Source organism: Sturnus vulgaris, chromosome 5 (genome assembly GCF_052056855.1).
Source record: "Sturnus vulgaris isolate bStuVul1 chromosome 5, bStuVul1.hap1, whole genome shotgun sequence".
NCBI classification, from domain to species: Eukaryota; Metazoa; Chordata; class Aves; order Passeriformes; family Sturnidae; genus Sturnus; species Sturnus vulgaris.
In genome coordinates this window covers 64745867-64769119 of record NC_142247.1, presented here as the reverse complement: position 1 = coordinate 64769119, position 23253 = coordinate 64745867, and the positions used below count along the sequence as shown (strand labels likewise).

The 23253-nt window shown below is 36.9% G+C and overlaps 1 protein-coding gene across 2 annotated transcripts in view; it reads left to right on the top strand.

Annotated features, from left to right (window-relative positions):
- HGF (hepatocyte growth factor) overlaps positions 1 to 23253 on the top strand; it is a 57394-nt gene that overhangs the window by 9268 nt on the left and 24873 nt on the right. Inside the window, exons 2-7 of one of the 2 annotated variants that reach the window (XM_088165879.1) lie at positions 2663 to 2828; positions 7507 to 7619; positions 8224 to 8338; positions 12440 to 12567; positions 14275 to 14395; positions 19270 to 19388. In XM_088165879.1, the coding sequence (XP_088022005.1) occupies positions 2663 to 2828; positions 7507 to 7619; positions 8224 to 8338; positions 12440 to 12567; positions 14275 to 14395; positions 19270 to 19388 (762 nt within the window). Of the gene's footprint in view, positions 1 to 2662; positions 2829 to 7506; positions 7620 to 8223; positions 8339 to 12424; positions 12568 to 14274; positions 14396 to 19269; positions 19389 to 23253 lie in introns of both variants that reach the window. The other variant, XM_088165878.1, reaches the window with a different exon arrangement.

Here is a 23253-nt window from a genome sequence, read left to right as displayed (position 1 = left end):
TTCAAATGAATGGCAATCACAAATTACTTGCATTGTTATAGCATACTGCATACTAAGCTTTAATGTGGAGCATGCCTAAGGCACTATTTGAGTTAGGATTTCTTAATAAAGGCACCTCATTTGAATCAAAAAGAATATTATTTTATATATGTTTTGTTGCGAAAATTGTTATAGTGCTTTGCATTATTCTGATGTTTCTAACAGTCACACCACAGATGCACTTGGCCCTTTGCCTCTTGGATTATAGGCAAGACATAGAATGTTGTTGTTTGAAAGCTCAACTAAATCAGGCTGTTATGAATTGCTAAATGCAAGATCAAACCCATAATCCTCTTTGGACAACTGCTAGGAAAAGAAAGACAAAAAGAAAAAGCAGAACTCTCTACCATATTTTTCAGGCAGAACAGAATTTCTTGATTTTTAAAATCATGTTTTTGCTTGCTGGGTAGTGAGTTTAAGAAGCTGTTATCATTGGGAATTAAGATAATAACACTTATCAGTAGATGGGAAATGTTATTATCAGGAACGGAAAGAAAATACTTTGATATTTCTCTACAGATTCTTACCACCACTTGACATAAAAGTCTTGCCTGAGACAACATAAAACTAACAAGTATGTCTTGGAAGATAATAGTTTGAGAATTACACCACAAAAGCTTTAGAGAAGATTTTTTTTTTCTGTGGTTGACTTAAGGGGCAAATGCAATCCTTTTTGAAGTACTTTGGCTCTATCACAGGTACAAAAAAAAATAAAGCAGCTTCAATGTAGACACAATTGTTTCCAGTAACAGGATGCGGATCCTTAAGATGAGAACATTATCATAACATTTCTCTAAGCAGTGATTCATTTTGGGATAATGTGCACTACACAACTAGAGGGCCGAAAATGCTTAAGAGAGCTGATATGAGCCCCTAACACAATGCCAAAATTATTAGCATTTGATTTTTTAAGCAAAGCTTCTTCATATAATGATAATGACATCTAAAGGTAATTTTTTTTCTTTATTTTTTTGTGATTGGGATTAAAGTTGTGAGTTGTTAGATACTGGGGTGTAACATAGTTGACTTTCATCAGTTCAAAAAGAAATAAAGGAGGATGGGTGAAGATTATTTTATAGGGATGTCATAACAGAGATATATTCTGGCCCTTCATTTTTCTTCTTTTTTTTTTAAAGCTGAAGCTTGATGAGATCTAATGTAAATATCTTTCATATTTCTACGTGTCTTAGGGATAACTCACCACTGAGAGGTGGGATTTAGCTGAATCCAGTGAAAATGTGAACTCAGTAATCAGGATGAAAGTTCTGCAAAGGAAATACCCAAAGCCCTCTTTGGGTTTTCAGTACGTGGAGCTGTCAGTAACTCCTCCAGAGCCTCAGCTATTGCAATTTACAGTTATTCTGAGCTTCTGCAGAGTGCACCAAGCAACACTTTACTGGCCTAAGTGCACCCTGCACGTGCATGAGGATCTATTCAGAGCACTAGGCTGAGGTTTTATCTATTGGAAAAACTCCGACGAAATTTAATAAATTGTACCTGAACATTTGTGTTCTATTATTGTTGCAGAGTCTGTAGAGAAAAACGAAAGGACAGCTGTGAACACAGTTACATAGAAATAAGTTATGGAAAATACTATTATCTACTTTGTAAACTAAGGAGGAATTTATTCACCTAACCTTACGTGGATAAGCCATCTACTCCAAAAAGGTCATCTGGGATCACTGAGTGAAATAGGAGAAATAGATCCACAGGGCAATTTATTCTCCCTATGTTAACTCATCTGACAGAATAGGGACAGTTACTCTCCAGATGTGCTCATCTGTCTTCACAGACAATGGAGTAGCCTTCACTGGCAGATTGGTTTTCATGGAATGCAAAGTAAAAATATAAATAAATATTGGGAAAATTCTGGAATTTTCTTGCAGATATCAAAGACCTTTCCTCTTGCACTTTAGCCAAACATCTCTAGCCAATCATTCTCCCTCCATTTTATACCTCTTCCTCTGGGCCTTTCAATAGAGACGTGGAAACAAGATCATTGTGTTCATTTTTGCAGGAATCTTTGCAACACTGCAGACTGTTTCCATGCTATGGCCTCTGTTTGACCTTGTAATCTTTTCTGTGAGCTAACAACTCTAGTTCAGTCACACTTAAACTGGACACAACACTCACACTGAGACTTCACTGGAGCATCGAGAAGACAAATGATTATTTTGTGTCACTTTGAGAATCCACTTCTTTTCACAATTTGTGATAAATGTATTGTTTTAAGAACAATTTTCTGCATTCAGCAAATGATACTCCTTTTTACTTGAGTTTTTCATACTTACAAGATCTCAGATAATTATCAGGCTTTGCAGGTTCTGAAAAAAATTACAAACTGAGAAACTTTCCTTTTACCCTTTTACAGCACTATGAAAGTCTTTATTTGAAACTAGTTTTGCTGTATTTCCTACTATTTTGGTTTCAAAAATGGAAATCATAATCTAAAATAATAAATTCTTCTGCAGTATATGCTTATACTCTATTTTTGTGAGATTCTCTATGCTTTAGGTACTGAAGATGCTGTAATTCCTAGAAAATGTTATCCATATCTAATGCCATCTTAAATCTCAGCATTCTTCTTAACAATGTTCTTCTTCTTCTTTTCCTTTTTTTTTAGAGGGTAAAGGAAAAAAGAGAAATCCTCTTCACGACTACAAAAAAACAGGAGAGTTGATGCTCATTAAAGTAAACAAAACACTGGAAGTAAAAACGAAGCTGTTAAATACCACAGAGCAATGTGCAAAGAGATGCAGCCGGAGCAAGGGCCTTTCCTTCACTTGCAAGTAAGTTATGTAACTCTATAGTTTGTTTTTTCCCCCCCAAGAAACATGTATAATAGCCTTTGATCTAAGATCTCTCTGTATTTGTCATCAGTGGTAGCTTGTGCCAAGAATAACCTAAAGATTGTGATTTTTGATTTCAGTGATTTTTGCTCTACCTGTCCAGAGAGTGTCAGTCTTTTCCGAGGCTTTATCTGAGTTGTTTGCTTTCTTAGCTTGTCCTCTTGTAATCTTTTCCATAATATAAGTGATGAAATGTACTCATGTTAAGATGTGAATGACTTGGGCTGCAATGCAGCATTAGGTGAGCATTTCTGAGGTTTTTATGTTTCTTATAAAATGGTTATTGTCACACATCACAGCTGCAGTATTTCAGCACCACTTCAGACCATATTCTATCTTCATTCTTTGCACATTACTCCTGCTGAAATCAATGAGAACCTCACACATGGAGCACAGATACACACACTGCTGAAGTTCACTGGCAAGTACTGCGAATCTGAGACAATGGAATCGAACCTGGGCTGTGGATAGATATCCTTCAGCATCTGCTGTCTCTTAGAAACACATCATGCAGCTGATTGCTAGTCTGCCTTGTACATATTCTCTACTATTTTTTGGAACAAATCTCTATCATTTTTCTGATGTATGAGACTTATATGATCCCCCTGGCCTCTCTAGACCATTAGCAATCAATGAAAGGCCATGAATGCAGAAGGATCTTGGAGAGAGTGGATGACTTGAGGAGTGGAGTACTGGGCTAAATGTGAGCCAGAACTTTAAACACAAAACAGTTTTGACAATTGGTACAAATGGAAGCTAGATGAAATGTGTCAACAAAAGTTCTTGGCAGAGAAGGTTCTCAACTGTGATTAAATTCTTCTGTAAACCTTTAATTCCATTGTTGTAAAATCTTGTTTGTATCATTCTGTACTCTGACTATTTATATATGTAAATAATGAGCAGAGCTAACTTTTTCAGATAGAAAATATTTTCCAGGCACTGACATTTTTCACATGCTACAAGCCACGCCTTTCCCTGTCAGCAGAGCTTCCATTGATGTCATTGCCAAGAGGATCAGGTTGTATTCCATACAGCAAGACATCCTTGAGTTCTGATGAGCAGCAACAAGGAGTATTGCAAAATCAAGTATCACAGTATAAAACGAATTCTGAATAATGCCAAGCAAACAACAATTCTGTATTCTAGCATCAGTTTAGAAAAACTTTCTCAAGCCACTTGTAGTTGCTCTGGATGCTAGCTTTTGTGTTCTGAAAATAAAAAAACAAGTTAATATATGTATCTATTCTCTTTTATTAAAAAATTAATCTAGAATTTCAGAATTTTTGAAATGTTTTCATGTTTTATAGATTTTTTATTTTTTGAGACAGTGTCTGATGATATCTCAAGGGGCAATTTCCCCTCTAATGAATCAATGCAAAAACAGAGGAGACATGAGGGACTTTTGAGAGTACAGCTTGGAAAAGCCCTGCTCACAGATAACAGAATGGCAATCTGTCATGCAATTACTTTGCACTGAATATGGAGAAGAATTACAGATCCTGATGATCTCTGAATTCCTGTTTTCCCTGGTGGGCTTTTAGCACAGAAGGTGCTGAAAACCTGCTTTAGCAGTAGAGGTGTAGGTGATGAGGTCTTGCCTGTGCTACCACTGTGCACAGAGTGCATGGGATTTTCATTTCTGGGATCTCAGAACATTCTTGTGGTTTCCCTTTTGGCCCCATATGGGTCCTGTTGTAGTGAGAACTGTTCTTTGATGCTACTGTAAACACATATTTTACATGAGTTCCCTTTTAAAGGATCCAGTGTTTACTAATGTTTCCCTTTTATTCCTAGTATCCCAGTCTTTAGCTTCATATCAGCACATGGTTACTACAAGGTGAAATTTGTTGCCAATTTAAATGAAAACCAATTAGCTTCCTGCCTGCTGTGGGAGCATTCTAAAATAAGAAATAACGCAAAATGACATTTTAAATGCTTGAAATATGAGACTTGAAATTTTCTATGTTTATTGACATTTTCATGGCTTGATTCTTATACTCCGTATCCATGCAGCAGTTCCCCATCACTTGGGTCACAGCACTGATGTTTTATTTTCTGTATGAAAGCTTTATGTAAGAATTAAAAATGGAATTACTTTGTAACATAATTGTGACAATATCACTGTGAGGTACACAAGCTGAAACAGTCTTAGGTTTCTTTTTTTGCCAGAAAGTGGTAAAAGTAGCAGATTTCAGGCACTACAGACTTGTAAAGGTTCAGGTACTACTTATTTTCTGGAGGGGGAGGGAAATTAAGACAACTTTCTGTTTCTTCATTATAAGTTTATGTATCATTTGCAAGTAAATTTTGAGTATTTTATTGGTTAATAATTTATCCTTGCTGGTTTTAACTCTTAACACTTTTTTGTTGAAGCTAATACATGTCACTTTTCAGAAGAGAAATTTCCTCTATTCCCTTGGTGTCATACTTGCACAGATCTTGTTCATTTCCAACTGAGTTACAAGATCCTTATCTAGACTTGTTTCTTTTTCATAATATTATTCCTAAAATCTTCCATCACAGAACTTCTTAGATTCACTTATGTTGTGTTTTTGACTTCATAAATAACTGTGCCTCTTTTTCTGCCTTCCCTATCAGTTTTATCAAGCTGCTGCTGCTGCTGAATTGTTCTATTCCTTTGTTTCACCACCGTTTGCAGTCCATTACTCCCCCTATTTTCCTACAGTCATCCTTGCAGTTTTTCCCACTAGAATTCCTATGGATGAAAAAGTCTAGATAGTTACACTATTTTATTTGCTGTACAGGTGACTTTTGCAGGTGTGTTCCTTCCTTAGCTGCAAAGTTGTCACTGTCTAATGCTTTGTTATCTGCTTGGAGTGTCTGCATTTTCACAGGAAGGGATTTCAGTATAGACAACAGAATTTCAGTAGATAAGAAAATCTACAGACTATCTCAGTGCAAAGAGAAAGAAAAAAAAATTGTTGTGATCAGTAGTATCAGTAGAAGAAAGTCCAAGAATTTGCTCAAATATGTTGACTTTGGAGGTATAAAAACCCTCCAGATTTGGGTCCAAGAAAAGATTGTTACAAACTTTTATGTGCAGAAGTGGTTGAAGCCAAACTGGAAAGAAACCAAAAGGCAACTGAAAGGCAAAAACTGAAAGAATAGTTTGTAAACAGTGCATTCTGCATTCCCACTTTAGCAGGGAGGAGCGGAAACGAGAATGCAATTGGAAAGGCAGGAAAGGTCAAGGATATTTTTGTGAGTGATGGAGTTAGAGGCACTTGGATATGCTCGAATTTGAGAATCAGCCAGAAGAGAACAGAAGGCTGCACAAGGGCAGAGGGATGAAGGTTAGCAGGTTGGAAAGATTTGGAGTCAACAGAGTAGAGAGAGCAGTTGGATGAAAAATCTGTTTGGTGATGGAAACGATAATGAAGAAGATGTTTGAAAGAGAGAAGACTGGGGAGATTGGATAGGATCTTGTAGCATTTTTAACTGAAGCCAGCAAGATATCACACGGAAAGCTTGTATGGTGAATTAAATGAAGATCAAGGAAGTTTTTGTTGAAGAACGCAGTGTTGAAGAATATGGAATAACCAAAGTATGGATGAAGTGTAAGAAATCTGTGTGACTCTTGGATATTATCAAGTAGTGTTAAAATGTCTTCTCAGATCAGAATAAAATATCTCAGAAGGTATGGGATGAGTGACAAAAATGTAGATTTTGTGGTAAGCTAGAGGAAATAATGTCAGTTATTTCTATTTGGTTCAAATGAAAAATTAAGGAAAAAACACCAGTGTAGTTCTTTTCTTCTTTTATTTTTATTTCCTTATTGGAATAACTGTTATCCCCTTCAAGGTAGTCAATTTTGGTTTCAAAATCCTTTAAAATATTTTACCTATAATTAAAGACTATCCTTTCAAAACAATTATAGGAGAGAAAGATCTGCATTTTTCATTTCAAGTATCGAAAGAAAGTGTTATTACTCTGTGGATTTGTTTGTCTTTTTTGCCCTCCCCCATATCTAGTCAATTCAGCACACATCGTAGTCACTGCTAGAAAGCAGTTAAAAATAAGAGGGAAAAAAAGCAAACCCAAAAAACCAAAAGTGAACAAGGACAAACTAGGTACACTATCGTGTAACAGTTTATTTTATTAATAAAAATAAAAATAATCTTGTTTTTAAACAGGTCTATTGTTCTAGGCAAGAAACAGATTCCTTGAGCTTGAATTTTGCTCAGTCCATCAGTGTGAGATACCTAACTATTACAGAGGAATATTGTAAGCATAGCAAAGATGATGTTTCAGTCTTCATGTTGTTTTTTTTTTTTCCCAGAGAGCAGCATAACTGAGGACACAAATGCTGTCTCAGTCACATTTATCTAAGTTTTAAAATAAAGATCTTTAATGACAAGGGAACTTTTAGATTAGTGTGAACAACCAAACTGGTATTTAATGTAATGACCACATCAATTTAATTTCTTTGTTTCTTTGCTCTTGTCAGCACAGTTGTGGGTTTAAATAGTAATTTGGACTGTTTCTCTGACTTTCCCAGTAAAAATAAATCTGATGTCATTGCATGCTCCTTGGCAGGCCATGTGTCATTATTATAAACCACACAGAGATTTTTTTCTCATCCAGATTTTCTTTGCAGGGCCTTTGCTTATGACAGAGTTACAAAACGGTGCCATTGGTTATCCTTCAACAGCTTGACAAATGGTGTGAGAAAGAAGCAAGACCATGCGTTTGATCTGTATGAAAAGAAGGGTAACTGATTTATTTACAGATTCTGTTTTTCCAGCTAGGGAGGGAGGGAGGAAAAAAAAGCCCTGAGGTCAGTCAGTGATTTTTTGGCTAGGAACATCCTGAGCATGGATGCTTTTATGCATTTTGAAAGCTGCATCCTACAGTTTTATTTACACGTATCCTGAGTTTGCTGTCATGCAAATTTGTCTAGATACTTGCTGTTGATCAGTTTTCCAATCTACATATTTGCCTACCATCATACATACTAGTTACAGTTTTGTCCTTCACTTTACTACTGAGCAGCTCAGTTGTATGAGCTACCATTTATTACTTAATATTGCTCTTATTTACCTCATTAATGAGTAGGATACTCAAGTCCTCAGACATGGAGTTTTGTTCAATCAGATATGTACATTGAAAACATTTTCAGGATTTTTTTTTTTGGGGTCAGATAGTGATCAATATTTGGAAGAAAAAAAGAGATGTACGTCAACAAATACACAGTATTTTGAAGAATTAAGTATGTAAAGGCAAATAAATATGTTACTTTTATGTGACAGTTGATGAGCTTTGATTTTGCATACATTAACCAAATCCATTATTTTCTTGTCTTTTATTTCAATAGATTATGTCAGAAATTGTATCATTGGAAAAGGAGCAGACTATAAAGGAACAATATCTGTTACCAAAAGTGGTATCCCGTGTCAGGCCTGGAATTCAATGATCCCCCATGAGCACAGGTAAGAGTTCAGGAGCAGAGACAATGGGAATAGTGCCCAGACAGCTTCCATAAAGCATAAAGCATTTTTCATGGGAAAACTAACTTTAGACAACAAAATCTCTTAGGTATATTCTTGCCTTTTTCCAAGAGATGCCATTCTCCAGATCCCAGAAAACCTGTATCTTGGACTTTCTCCAAAAAGGTCTCTCCTAATGCCAGCCTGTGTGTCTGTATCTCTTTCTTTCCTGTGTTTTTTGGGTTTTTTAGCTGTTTATATCCTTTTGATCTCTTAGCTACTGGCAGAAAGAAAACATCTGCATTATTTCAGCCTAGGGTCTGGAAGTTTATCACAGTTTTCTAATTGACTACCAAGGAATGAGCAATTTTGAAAACGACATTGATAGGAAGCAGGGGAATATTAAGCCACCTGTTTGCTTAGTGTATAATATTGTTAGTGTATTTTGCATAGGTACTGTCAATTCTCTGTTATTTATAGAATATGTTAAACTCTATGGAGCACTTAGGCCAGGCAACAAATCCATGGAAAGGACTGAAGAGGCTTTTGAAATCCTTCCTTTCAGATCATACAAGCAATAAGTAAAGACTGAGGGAGCATGTATAGGACTTATCTTTTCAGATTAGGACCTGGTAAAGTGAGAAACTGAGGCTAAACCTATACATTGAGAGTAAATCTAGTTGAACTCTATTGGCTAAGGAAAAAGAGAAGAAAGCCAAAACCTGAAGCCAGTAAGAGTAATGGTAAAAAGAGATTCATCACCAGCAAATGCTCTCAAAAATCAGTAAAAGGACTACAAAGTACTGATCTACCATTCCTCTTTAAACATTTAACCATTCCTCTTTAAACATTTTTGTACTGCTTTTAGCCATGTAGATAATAAAACTTCAAGAGCCAAAACCAAAATGTCCTTCCACCCATAAGCTTGCTGTCCACATTGCTGCCTTTTGCTCCAGACTCCCAGGGCCAGCAATTTGTTTAGGAGGAGCCAAACTGGAGATTGCTGGTGAGGAACTGGGCTCTGCACTGCTCAGTCCTGTCCTGACCAAATCAATCCAGTGTGCAAGAGGATATCTTGGAACAACATTAAAAGACAAAGGATAGTTGAGTTCTGTCCTCTTATGATGTGTTACAAAGCTGAGCCTCAGGCTTGGACTTACTGGACTTGGCTCTTACAGTATAGACGGCAGTGTCTGCTTTTTAGTTTGGGACCAGACCTGCTGTTAACTGGGAATATACCATAAATACCACCAGATCCCAAAGCAATGACTTCTTGAGACTCAACACCTTGAAGTATACGTCTTCATTTTTCAGAAGTGAAAGAATTCTAAATCATTATAAATTAAGCAAAAATGAGTATTTATTCTACATAATATACAGGTGACTTTATATAATTAGAGAAAGGAAAGCATCTGGATAGCACAAATTTTCACTAAATTGCATTTTAATATGCATCATACACAGTTTTATCACATACACAGTTTTATCCAATGCCTTTGGACAGCCACTCTTGTATGATGAATTTTATGAGAGTGACTCTTCTCCTGCCTTGTGCAATAAGTTTAATTTTTCAAAGGTCACCGGATAAATGAGGTGGCTGCATGCTAATTTTGTTTTTCAACATCAGAAAATATGATTTCATCATCAGAGACATGAAGGAGGTGGGAAGAAACAGACAGTAGTGGTGTGTTTGGAACTTATTAGTACAAAAAGACAGCTTTTTAGGTCAGTTTTTCTCAACAGCTGATTATCACAATGTGACATTGAAAAATAAATCCCTTTTTCATATTTAAGGGAGAAATGTATTTTAATGCTTTTTAATTACATTTCTAGGAAGAATTGAAATAACTTGAACATTTAAACTTCTGATTCAATCTAATAAGTCATATTTTTATTTATTTTTATGCCATCAGAGCACAGAGATTCCCAGCAAAACCCTGCATTCTATGATTATCATCTCCATCCTAGCACAGATTTTAAGACTCTTACAGAGTTTTAAATTAAAAAATCCAATGTAAAAAGTTCTCAAAGAGAAATGGTCAAAGAAAGACCAGTGCTTCACAGGCTTTTGGCTATTTTCCATGGCTTTTGTGTGGTTGAATCTGTTTTTACCATTACTTTTACTGGCTTCAGTTTTTGGCTTTTTTTCTTTTTTTCCTTACCTAATGTAGATGAAGGAAATCATCAGTTTTAGGAGTGTCCCTTTCTTCCATTTCTGGGTAGATGTCTACAGCAACTCATCTTTTCCTCTCTCAAGAATGTTGCTTCAGTACCTGTTGAAGCCATTTGTACATCTCACCCATCTTACTTCTCATTTAGACTTTTCAGTGCTACTCATTTAGACTTTTTCTTTTTTTAATACTCTCACAGCATAGCTTATTTAAGTTGACTTTTCCCTATATTTTCTAATGAGCAGAAAAGTTAAATATAATATTCTAATATGCACTGACATACCACTTTAACACATATGCAGGTTGGAATGTCCCATCAAAAATACTTGCCTGGGGGTGTTCAATTAAAAAAAAAGTTTAAGATACTTTCATCATAAGACTACAGAGGAAAAACAGAAACACCAATTTTATAGGCAGCAGGAATGACATAAAAATTAATCTCTTCAAGCACCAAAAATAAAAAATCACCTCTCGGTAATGCGTCCACATTGCATTGACTAGAATCACAGTGTGATTAAAAGAGTTATTTTTCACTTCAGTTAGTTCAAATATTTCATTAATAGGAATAAATCTTGAATAAAATGTCACTTCAAAATTTTCTTCTTGTTTCTCTCTCAAACCACTCAAAATAAAGTATTAGATATTTTCACAATAAAAGGTGCATTATTTATATTTCCACCAAAACTTAAATTCTGATAAAAAAGGAACATATCTTATAAATTTAAAAATGAAATAAATTAATTGAGTTCAGTCACAAGTTTTATGTAATCCTCTATGTAGTTAGCCCAGTATTTCAATTAACAAAAAAGCTTTCATGAGACAGATCTCTGATTTTAAAGTGTTTTGTAACTCCAGAGATTTAGCTGATGTTTAGCATCATTGCAGTGTAACTGCTAGAGAAATGCCGCTGGCTGGGTCTGCAATGTGCAGCCTGAATATGCTCATGAGCTGCTGAAGTGGCATTGAACAGACCAGTTCTGAGGTTGGGTTCCTTAGCTGTTCCTTATTTTGTGGGGTAAATAAGCTAGCATTACTTTTATGTCTAAATATTTATATATCTCTACATAAAGTGCGTGTGTGTCACTGTGTGTGACATGGTTTATCTAGGTTTAAGCACATACGTTTACAGATACCTGAGAAGAAAACACCTTGACCCTGGACATTTTAAGTCAGCTGGGCTGCTTTTAGGTGTCTGAACATACACAATGCAACTATGAGTGAGTCTGTAAATAGCAGATCCTAAGGTGAGAACAGTGGGGCTTGAGGCAGAACATGAAAGAACCCAGCTAAAATGGCACCTGGGGAAATCTCTTGTGTTGAAATGCAAAGCAGGCCCTGGTTTCAGGCAGTGAAAACCTCTCAGTGAGGTGTAGCACAGACTCGGTCACACCTGCATGACGCTGGTGATCAGTTCTTGCTGCTGCCTGACCAGGGATGCAAAGAGGTTTCTCTGCTTGTGGGTTTCACATAGCAGGTGATCTCTGAGCCCAGCTGGACCTTCTGTATGTGCCAACATGCACAGGTAAGACAAGTCTCACCTGGCTGCAGACCCAACCAACCCCTATGCACCCAGAGCTCCTGAAGGAGAATACAGTGCAGGCTGGCAGGGAGTGTGTGACTGCCTCTGGCTCTGCCCTAGATAGCTGGTTCTGGACAGCTGAGGGATGGGAGTAAAACTCTCTAGAGCACGCTATGGGCTAGACAAATTGTCCCAGATTTAGGCCATTTAGGTTGAGCAATCCCAACTGAAGATGTGTATTTGTGTACGGACAGATATTTGGGTGTGTGCATTTGCTTAGGCAGGGTGGAGGGAGAAGGAAGCAGAAATGTGATTGTTTCTAACTGTTTGTAAAAATAGTATGATTAACCCCAACATTTGCATGCTCTTATACTGTAATGATTGTCATTTTAAAACTAGCTTTTTGCCTTCGAGCTATCGGGGAAAAGACCTGAGGGAAAACTACTGTCGAAACCCCCGAGGGGAAGAGGGAGGTCCCTGGTGTTTCACCACCAGCCCAGAGATGCGCCACGAAGTTTGTGACATCCCCCTCTGCTCAGAAGGTAACCCAGCACAGCTTCTGCAGAAAGCTGCCTCTGACAGCAGCTGCACAGAGCTCCCAGTAATCACTTGGTCACTGCCTTTCGAGAAAGAACAGGTGATTTCTGAGCAAAATCACCCGTATAGCAAGAAAAGAGGTTGTTAGAGGAAGAGGAGTTCTTGTGATGTTCCAGCGTGCTGGAAGGTTTCAGGCTCAGCAGCTTTTTTCAGGTTATGCAGGAGCTTGAACAATTAAGTTGTGCTGATCACAGAAATAAGATCCTTTTTTTCTGCTTGTCTAGTCCGTAGTGAATCCATTAAAAATTTCAGTATAGCCATGTGATAAAATCATCTAGTTCCATTCCATGGTAAAATCTGCTTTACATCTTTTTTTCTGATGAAAATATAGATACTGGATTACAAGATGAAAGCTTAAGATAAGCATGCATTTTGCTTTTTGAATAAATACTGTAAATAAGTATAACTCTTTGCAAATCCAACCTCATTTGACTTTCAAGTCACAGAATTTGAAAGACACTTATATGCACCATTGCATTTGTTGACTTTTAAGTTCTGTTAACCTCCAAAATTAGCTCTTATATCTTGCTAATAAGCCAATTCAGTTCCAGTCAATCAACCTATTTAAATCTTCAAGATAGGATGCCTTTAATTTTCCTGCTCATGTCACATGCAATAGCTAAACTGTCCTTAGGAAAGGAAGAGGGAGGGAGAGAGGAAGGGAGGGAGGAAGAGAAGGAGGAGAGAACAATTTACACAGAGTTTGAGAATTATTAAAATCCATCATTTAAAGACAAACTTCTGTGAACTTCAAATGACATATTTGACCTGGAGCTCACTTTAGGATGAAGACTTTGGTAGCTGATGTTTTGTGATATTTGTAATTCCATAAAATAGTATTTTCTAAATGAGCCTTCCTTACCATTACTCCAACTGGGGAATATTTGAGAAGTTTGCCTACAGTTAATTCTGGTGAATTTGTTTTATATTTTCAGACCTTTCATTCTAAATTTTGTTCAGCAATGCTTTCAAATTCCTTTGGTAACTTTTGCCCATTCTCCCTTCATGCCTCCTACCCACTTTCCCAAACCAGGACTGAAAATGTACATCAGTTTAAGCTGCCCAAACCATTATCATCAAAAAGATACAATATAATATGTAGCTGAAAGTGCTGGGTGTATAAAGAGATTGTATTGCACTGAAATTGGAATTCCTCCAATATTCTGCACTTAATCTTGTCTTGTAATTACACTACGATTTAGAGAGGTTTAGAAAAATACATGGTTTTTCATTTGATAGTGCCACCTTAAAAAAGACTTCTTCCTTAGCTATGTGTCTCTCTCTCTCTCAGTAACCATAAGTAAGGTTAGTAAAAGACTGATAGGAACATGAATGCTTCTAGTAGCTCCCCTCTATCTGCTTCAAAACTTGTAAGTGTCCTATAAAGTGATGTCAAATTTAAGCACCTGGATTAGGTGCTTAAATCCAATTATATTCCAAAGGCCATTACACATACCAACCCAACAGAAAGATAGCATTTTAAATACTTCTTTAGGATGGTATCATGATATAAGAGCAGGGACACTTTGGATTTTTTTTGTTGTTGCTGTTGATTTCTTTGGTTTTGGGGGGGGGTTGGCTTGTTTTGGTTTGGGATTTTTTATGATATAAGTCATCAGTGTAACAAATAACTAGTGTCTATTTTTTCCTAGTTGAATGCATGACCTGCAATGGAGAGAGTTATAGAGGGCCAATGGATCACACCGAGACAGGCAAGGAGTGTCAGCGCTGGGATCTTCAGAGACCACACAAGCACAAATTTCGTCCAGAGAGGTAACCTCTCCTCCCCTCCCAAGCAAGACCATGTGGTCATAATTTGAAAATTACACACATTCTGGAACCAGTTGAACAAAACTAGCATTAGCTCAACTGAAATGTATGGAGTTCACCAGTTTAAGATTCTTGGGCTCCTGGCCCGTGGTGTAGGCTGGCTACTGACACAGTGGAGATGCAGGGTGGAGAGTAGAGCTTGTTTTGTGCAGTCCTGGTTACATCCCGTGCTCGACTAGTGTACCAATGCTGCTACTGATTGATCAAAAATTCCTCCCTAGTTCATTGACAGTAAATAAATAACCTCTGAATATTTATATATATATTCGTATGCAGCTGCAGTTAGCTTAAATACCTTAATCATATAGTAAATAATGATTTAAAGTCATAAATTTTTGTTAGATTTCTTAACAAAAGTAATGAATATAAACTTCCAATATTGTCAAATAACATTATCTTCCCTTTTGCAATATTGAACAGCTTTAAAGCTATAGGTGACCTTCCATTATATTCCCATTTAAGTATCCAATTTGTTTGAACAAACTGTTTGCCCCCTACATCTGTTTATTCACTCTTGGAAAGGATTTAATCATTCGGTTTAGCATTTTATGAGCATGGATTTCTTTATTAGGCTTTATTTTTTTTTTTTTTTTTTAATTTAGGCACTAATTCACAGTGCCAAAAATTGAGTCAGAAAGACAAATTTCATCTCTGTTAGGATTTGTCCAACAGGGCCAAATTCACCCAACTACAAAGGGTCATCAATAATACACACTTCTGAAAGTGTTGTGGGAGTGAAGGAGTGGGCATGGGTTAGACCACACAGAAGGGGATCCCTGTTCATCTCAAACTAGATTGCAGTTTAATTTTAGTTTTATTCTGGATTTTGGATTAACTCCATTTATATATTGTTTTGAATAAACTTAGACTTCCACATGAAGCCTACAAGAATCAACAAAATCAGAATGATTAAGACCTTCCACTGAAAGTATCTTTTTGTATGTTAAAGTGTTTCACCAAATAAAGCATTATATTTATTCTAAGAAATATGGGTACTGGTAGATTTTAGGAAACCTGATTATTCAGCAAAATATTGAGGATCTGCAGTTTTGGAGCTTATGTGGTATAATCTGTTTTTTTTCCTTGGCTTGGATGATCTGCTTCATGAATAATAGCAGGCTATCCCATTGTTCTTCCACAGTAAATATTCTGTATTAGCAGAGTGGGACTGAAGATAATCTGTTTCTGAGTTTTGCCATGCACTTACTGTGCATTCTAGAATAAGTCACAGAAACAGTTTTGTTCCTTGGGAGTGAAACGTTTATAGAACTCCTGGGTACAAACAATAATAATTTTACTGTCAGGAGGAAATTTCTTTTTTTTCCATTAATATCTGATTGTTTGCAAAATGACTTTTCAGACTAACCACAGTCTTTCGAACAATTGTCTTCCTCTTTGAAATAATTCCTTCTGAGAACATCTTCTTGGGAGTTTTCAGGCAGTAATAAAGTGCATTTTTTTAAAATCAAAAAGAAACCCCTCCAGACTGAACTGACCTGTATGGGCTTTCAGAAGAGTAATGTAGTCCAGCGTTTTTCTGATATACTGAATGTTAATTAGCTCTGTGAATGGTCACTAAAAGTAACATTGATTATACTACATTTTTTAAATGTTGAAGGTTTTGGTTTGCTGGGGTTTTGTTTTCATAGTCATGTAAGTTGAAAATAAGAGAAAAGGTCCGAAAAAAATGACCCATTTAAATACAGCAGTCTCTAGAGACACAGTATATCATCCAGGTGTAATGTAAATAACCTGGAAACCAGGAAGGATTATCTGGACATATTTAAACTTATTTTCACTTATGGCTTCATCAGTTGCAATGATGAAGAAAAGGAATAAAGGTAATCTTTCCAAATGCACTAGTCTGTGTGCTGTTGGACAGTGCTTTTGGCTCAGGGTAAATACAACTCGCTTTTGTGTCACCTCAATGAATTCCACATTTGCTTCCCTCAGAAGTCAGTTACTGAAGATGCTTTACTGTCTGCTTAGATGTGATTGAAGCGAGCAGATGGAATCCCCCAAGCAGCTCCTTCATGGCCCATTTTTAGCTATTAGTGGGTGCAGAATTTTATTCTGAAACTCCATTTCTCTTGTGTACTCCTCACAGGCACAGTTATGCCTCAGGATGGAAGGAAGACCACTGAGGATAATGTCTTGGTGTCTTGGGCATAGAGCAGCATAAGGGGGGAAAAAGTATTTTGTTCTTTTCTGCTCAAACCCAAACATCCTGTGAAAATATTTGTTACATGGAGGAAAGTACAGTTGAAACGTATCACAGGAGGTGAATAACTGCAGATATCCTTTTATTAGTACCTGGTTTATATCTCTTGTATGAAAATTTGCTTAATAAAAAATTAAGTTTCCAGTCATACATATCTAAAAAAAAAACCAAAAAAAACCCCAAAAAACCCAAAAACCAGAGAAAACCCCAAACAAACACACACACACACACACACACACAAAAACCCAACAAACAAAAAAACCCAAACAAAACAAAAAGAAAAAAAAAAAAAAAAGAGGAAAATAAATATTGGTGAAGAGCTTTAGATACTAAGTTTTATTTTATTTCCTGGAGAGCTGGAGATCAGCATCTGTCTCTTTAAAAATAATACTTTTTTTTCCTTTGGCTAATATTTTTCTCCCTTTTCTTTAGAAACTAAGATAAAGTCTTGATTTTGACACCAGATACATATCTTGACGCTTTATTTCAGTTCTGTCAGTGAAGTACAGCTACTGCTGTTTCAAGGGGGGTAAAACAGAAATATATAGCGTTCTGGAAGATCTCTGACACCTCAGACTCTTTCTTAGGTTTAAGAAAAAGGTCTGTGCTCAAATGTACTGGGGAAGGAGGAGTGTGCATGACAAAGACACAGCTCTCAGGGGATCCTGCATAGCCTCACTGTTGAATTGTGTAGAACAGTTTGAAGCTCCATTATTTCTCTTATTACTAATATTTGTTTCTTAAAGGTATTAGTTTAAGGCCTCTTAAAGGCCTTTTTTATAGCAATTATAGCTTGCTGGGTATGAAGGAAGGCAGAAGCCTCTCTGGATATTGGGGGAAGAACCACTGACTAGGAAGTCTAGTTCTTCTTTAGAAAAGGACAAGTAGAAGTAGTAGGTGAAAAGATATGGCTCACAGGCACTACTTTATCTCATGAAAACACTCAGAGCTTGATCCTGGAAGAATATCTCTGCCTAAGTTTTAATTAGTAAATAACACATTTTTGATATACTGTGGGAACATAACATATAATATCAGGAAGGATGGATCTTTCAGAGCAAGGACAGACATTTGTATTCTAGAACATGGATTCTTCCATCAAGAGCTGCCTTGAATGCTTTTTGTGACTGTGACTGCAGATACTTTGCCATTCCTGGACTCACCTTGGTTCTTGGGTGGTAACATGCACTTTCCACGCTATTTGACATGAAATATGTTCAGCCAGCATCAAGGCTCATCACTGCACCTACTGGGAGGCCAAACCCATACCATTTTCTTCTGTATTATTAGCCCATTAACTATTTTTTTGGGAAATCCTTGGACACAACTTGCTCTTTACAGTTTTACACCTAGCATAAAACAGGGTACTGCTGCTAGATCTGAAATCACCACATTCTTAACTGCCACTGAAGTCTCAGTTTGGTGAGGTTTCTCCTTGGTCGTTTTGTTGTCATTTTGTTTTGTTTTGTTGTAATTTTGTTTTGTTTTATTTTTCAAATTCTGCTTAAATCTTATCCTTGTCCCTTGTATAGTTGAAGTAACCTAGCTTTTCCTGAGAAATGGGAGATCAAGTTGCAAATGAGTCAAAATTAGCATGATCATTTGACAGAAAAAGTATCCTAGCAAAAACATCCACTTGTAAATCCTATTTTCATCTGCTTGTGTGAAACACATCTGCTTGCAGTTGTAAATGGATTCAGGTTCCCAGGTAGTTAACTTCATTGTTCTCTTACATACTTTTCATGTTTCCCTCAGAGGCAAATCTACTTTTTGTTTCTTTTGCAAACATATTTCAATGAAACTGAAAGGCCAAGAAAATTTGTATTTACTAAAGATTAAAAAAAGCGCAAAACCAAAAACTTGATGCATTTATCTCCTTCAAGTTTACAGATGTTAGTATCATGTATTTATACAAAAAACCCCTACATATTTTGGATATCTGTCTGATTGTCAATGATGGCTGTAGGAATGTAGAAACAAATAAATATAACACATTATTATCAAGTCTTAATGAGATAAAGTGAGATGGAAGTTATTTCCTTATTTTTCTCCTTCTTTCTCCCAATGCTTGAAATGAGGGCATGACCAAAAATGAGCTCTGTTACAAAAATGGAGCTATCATTAGTAGCATAGCTACTCAAAATAGCTTCCAGTTTGAACCTAAGGCTGTTGCACTGAAGAACCTGTTTTCTTAATGAGTCCGGCATGGCAGGCAGTATTCAGATAATCCACATTTAATTGATCTGTTTCAAAACAAATGAGTGGCCTAAGTGTCCGGTCATTGGTTGACAGACACAAGAGCAAGAGTTTAGCAATTAGTGGAGTTAGCCTATCCGGTACCCTGTGCATTAGCACAGCAGGGAGGCCCCTCAGTGGAGGTCTGATCCTGCTGCAGGTTTGGAAAGTGTTTATATGTTATTAACTTTCTAACAGCGTTAAAAGCGTTTTCGCATCCATCCTACAGGATCAGACCCAAGGTTAATAGGAACCAGTTCTTGTTTGCCTCTGCTGAAGTCTGTCCTTTAAGTACCTTGTAGAAGGCAGTGCAGTGTTGCCAGGAAGACTTCCCTGACACGTTTCTCATTGTGGTTTGCAGATATCCTGACAAGGGCTTTGATGATAATTACTGCCGCAATCCTGATGGCAAGCTGAGACCATGGTGCTACACTCTTGACCCTAACACCCCCTGGGAGTTCTGTGCAATTAAAATGTGTGGTGAGTTCAAGCAAAATTTATTACTTCCTTTTCCTTTCCAAATCCTGGACACAGATATTTCAGGCAGTGTAGGACCACCACTAGTTCATTCATTGCCCTTCACTGGATTTTAAAACATAGCTTTCAAAGAGGGTCTCCTATAAACACTTTATATTTAGTCTGGACAGGAAAGAAGAGTTGTGTGTTACTTACCACTGTAATATGTGTACGTCTTATGTACTGTAAATTGCATTAAAATATACGAAAATCAAGAACTAAAAGTGAGGCAGCAAAATAATGAGGATCCCATATACAGTATTAGTTTGGCCATGTTTGACATTTGCATTATCATCTGAGAGTATCAAATATCATTTGGTGTGCACACACAATTTCCCCTCAGTGTCCTCTGCTAACAACTTGACTGCTTTGCAGTTCTAGACCTTGGGTCCTGCACATTATTCACTCTTGTGCTGAAGATAGAATTATTAATTTCCTCATGGGTCTCTCTGTGTTATTCAGCACTCTGTATCAAAGCAGTCCACAGGCAATTAATTTCTTTACAGCTATCATCTACAAGATGGTGGCATTTGTTAACCACACTTTAGAGACAAGGAATTGAATCAAAGTGACATGGAGGTGCACAGTTATTGGATACTGACTTTGACAGCTCTTGTTTAGCATTTTAGAGATTACTGCAGCATGTTATGTCTACAAAGCTCAGATCATTGCAACTTTGGTGACAGCTGTGATAGGTCAATTTTACTGATAATTAGGTGTCTTAAATGAGAAATAAGAGGACAATGAGGAAGGTAAAACTCTTGGATATTCCTTGAAAACTTGCGCAAAGCAATTTTTCTAGACTTTCATGGTAATTCTGGGGCTATGGCAGATGGTAGAATCAGTTTTGTGGAGACATGCTTTAAATATTGGGATGAGCGGTGGGGAAGAGGTAATAGCTCTCACATGAAACTTTTCTTGTGAGCAGTTGCTGTCTAAAGAGGGATTCTCCACCTTCACTCAGAATTCTTATCAAATAAATTATGCTGTGTTTTCTGCCTGAATCACCAATAATTCAGAATTTTCTCTCCTTGGCTGTTCATAGCTTAGGCCAATTCTGATATCTTGGAGATTCAGTCTGGTCGAATCAATTTGTCAATTTTTGAAATTCAGGTGTTGAGTAAGAATATTCTGTACCTCTTGATGTCGAGTAATTTAACTTATCCTATCTTATTTCATTGTAATTCCAGTATTACAAGGTAGTTAAATTATCGAAATTATTCTACTGTGAAAAAGGCAAAGTTATTTTGTTACTTTGGGCAATGTCTAATCAGGCTCTCCAGAGACAGAAGAAACTTGGCAGGATGGCTGCTTGTTTTGGGTCAGGCACCCAGTAACTCACACCCATGTTGAAAGTCTTACCTGTGAACTACAGGACCAATTCATGTCTTTGTATCTAGACTTACTGATGATCTTTGATAAAAGGAAAAACTCAGACTTCCTTCTTTGTGAACAGAGATTGCTTAGCTGTGCAACTGAATCATCTTTCAATTTTTTCGTTACTCCATTAAGGAGCTGTTGCTTTGGATTTTTGGCCTGTGTTGGTTTGGGTTTTGCTTTGGTTTGTGGTTTGTTTTTTTTTAAACTAAACTGTGCTTCCTACACTTCTCCAATTATTAGATAACGTATGAATCATGTGTTGCATACTAGAACTGTTCTTTTCCCCTGGTAAATATGCTACTATTATGAAAAAGTATTCCTAAGTTACAGCTGACTGTTTCACAAATGCAACTTTTATAAACCTTTATCCTTTGGCATTTCCTGAGCTGATGTGTCAGTGTTCTGAGGATTCGCATCTGGCTTTGTTGGTCACGTAAGCTTACGCCCCATGCAACTTCCAGTATCTAGCAGCCTAATAAAATAGCTGGGTGGGAGATCTCCTGGAAACCACTGGATTATCACCTTTGTCTACCAAGTCATAGTAGAGCCCTAAAGAAAAGGTAAAGAGCAAAATGAAAATAAAAACAACACCAAAACACAGTGTAATGATTTTCATATTGTGATGAAAGCCTTTTGTCTCATTTCTAGGCAAAAGTTCACTGAAGGAACTAGAAATTCTTTCCTTCAGTTAGAAACTATATTAAAATCAGTAGAAATGTCACATGTAAAACTGTATTTTCCCCACAGAATACTGTATCTCTTTTGAAATTAATAAGGCAATCTACATGAGAAAAAAAATACAAAAGTAAGGGTCTTGAAAGCTTAATCCAGCAGATATTTTCAAAGAGTTTTTCTCACAGGCATATAACATTGCCCTCTATGCAAGATGCAGTGGTGCTCAACGCTTTCCTTTATAGCCCAATGAGGGAATTTATTGCTGATGCTACTGTTAAATCACCATCTTGATGGCCAGAATACTAAAAGAAAATATCAAACCCCTGTTTTCAGTTTTCTGTCTTTCTTGAGGCTCATAAAAAAACTGTTTTCCCACCTCCTAGCAGGGAGCCCAAAACACTTGGCTATTCTGGGTTTCGGTGGCTGCTCTGTGTTTCTGATGCTGGGGCTGTTTGCAATCTCAGAACACTAAAAAGAGAACATCATGAGTTATAGGTCTTTATAGCTTTGTGGTTTGGATTCTCACACAGGTTTTTAATTCATATGCTGAGGACTGTTTATTTAATTTACAAGAAATACTAATTAGGAAAAATGCTTTGCAAATCCAAGTCCTTGGACCGTATACAAAAATGTAGGTGTCCTCTCTTTGGGGAGTGACCACAAGGCAGCATGCTGCTTGTGGCTTTTGCTACATGCCGTGAGTGCTAGTCTGCTCTATAGCCAAAACGCTGACAACAGCTCATATACAAAATTTTCGGCAAAAAAGTTGGTGGAAGGAAGCATTTAGAAAATAAATATGGTTTTAAGACTGAAGAGAGAGAGAGGGCATTGTAGTTTTACTTCCAAGCACAGAATGCAGCATAAAACATTGTGGCTTGCAGCCAGGGCTGTGAGAAAGAGATGACAGGAGCAATTAGGAATTAGAGATGGCTCAAGCTGCAAAAACTGGATTTGGATTAAGACTTTGGGGACCCCAAGACTGGTTTGAAGTTGCTCACATATGTGTCTGTGGTTTTGGCTTCAGACAATTTTTAGTTAGAAGAGAGGATAAAAGGACAACTAACAGCAATGAAGAAGTCTAGGATGAAATGAAGAAATGGAAGCAGTGCCAGCAAACATGAAAAAGGAAAATGACTGTTATTTTGGCATGAATGAGAACACTGACTACAGGAAAGACAGGAGTAGGGAACTAATACTGTTTAAAAAAACCCAAACAGGTAGCAGTTCCTTTCAGGATGAGCTCTAGACAGGTGCTGAGGCTTATAAAGGAAGATACATATATCAGTCATTTGAGATCTGCAGAGTTTTTTTGAATTGCTGTGTTAAGCACAGTGTCTCATTGATGCCTACTGGATGTTCAGCCCCACCCAGATGCCTTTTCTGTGGATTTAGCCTTTGCCACCAGTAGTGACTGACAGTAGTCAAGGGTTACCAGAGCCTGAAAAGACTTGAGAAAATTCAATAAAGGCCTCTGCTTGATGGGAAAGAACAAATAATGAAACACCAAAATTGAGAACCTAGATCTAAGATGAATTGTTGCAGTGTGCCCACAGTTTTTGGGAATGCAAAAGCCCACCATTATTAAATTACTATTTCTTTAGAAACAGAGATTTCAACTGTCCATTTGAATGCAGAGTTCTGATTAAAGAGTTATTTGTTGAATCATTATATGTAAACAAATAAAAGTTAGACTCATTTAAGGTTAATATTTGTGTAAGATAAAAATGTTTATAGGAAGGATGCAGTGAAAAGAAGCTGATATTTAGTAGCTGAT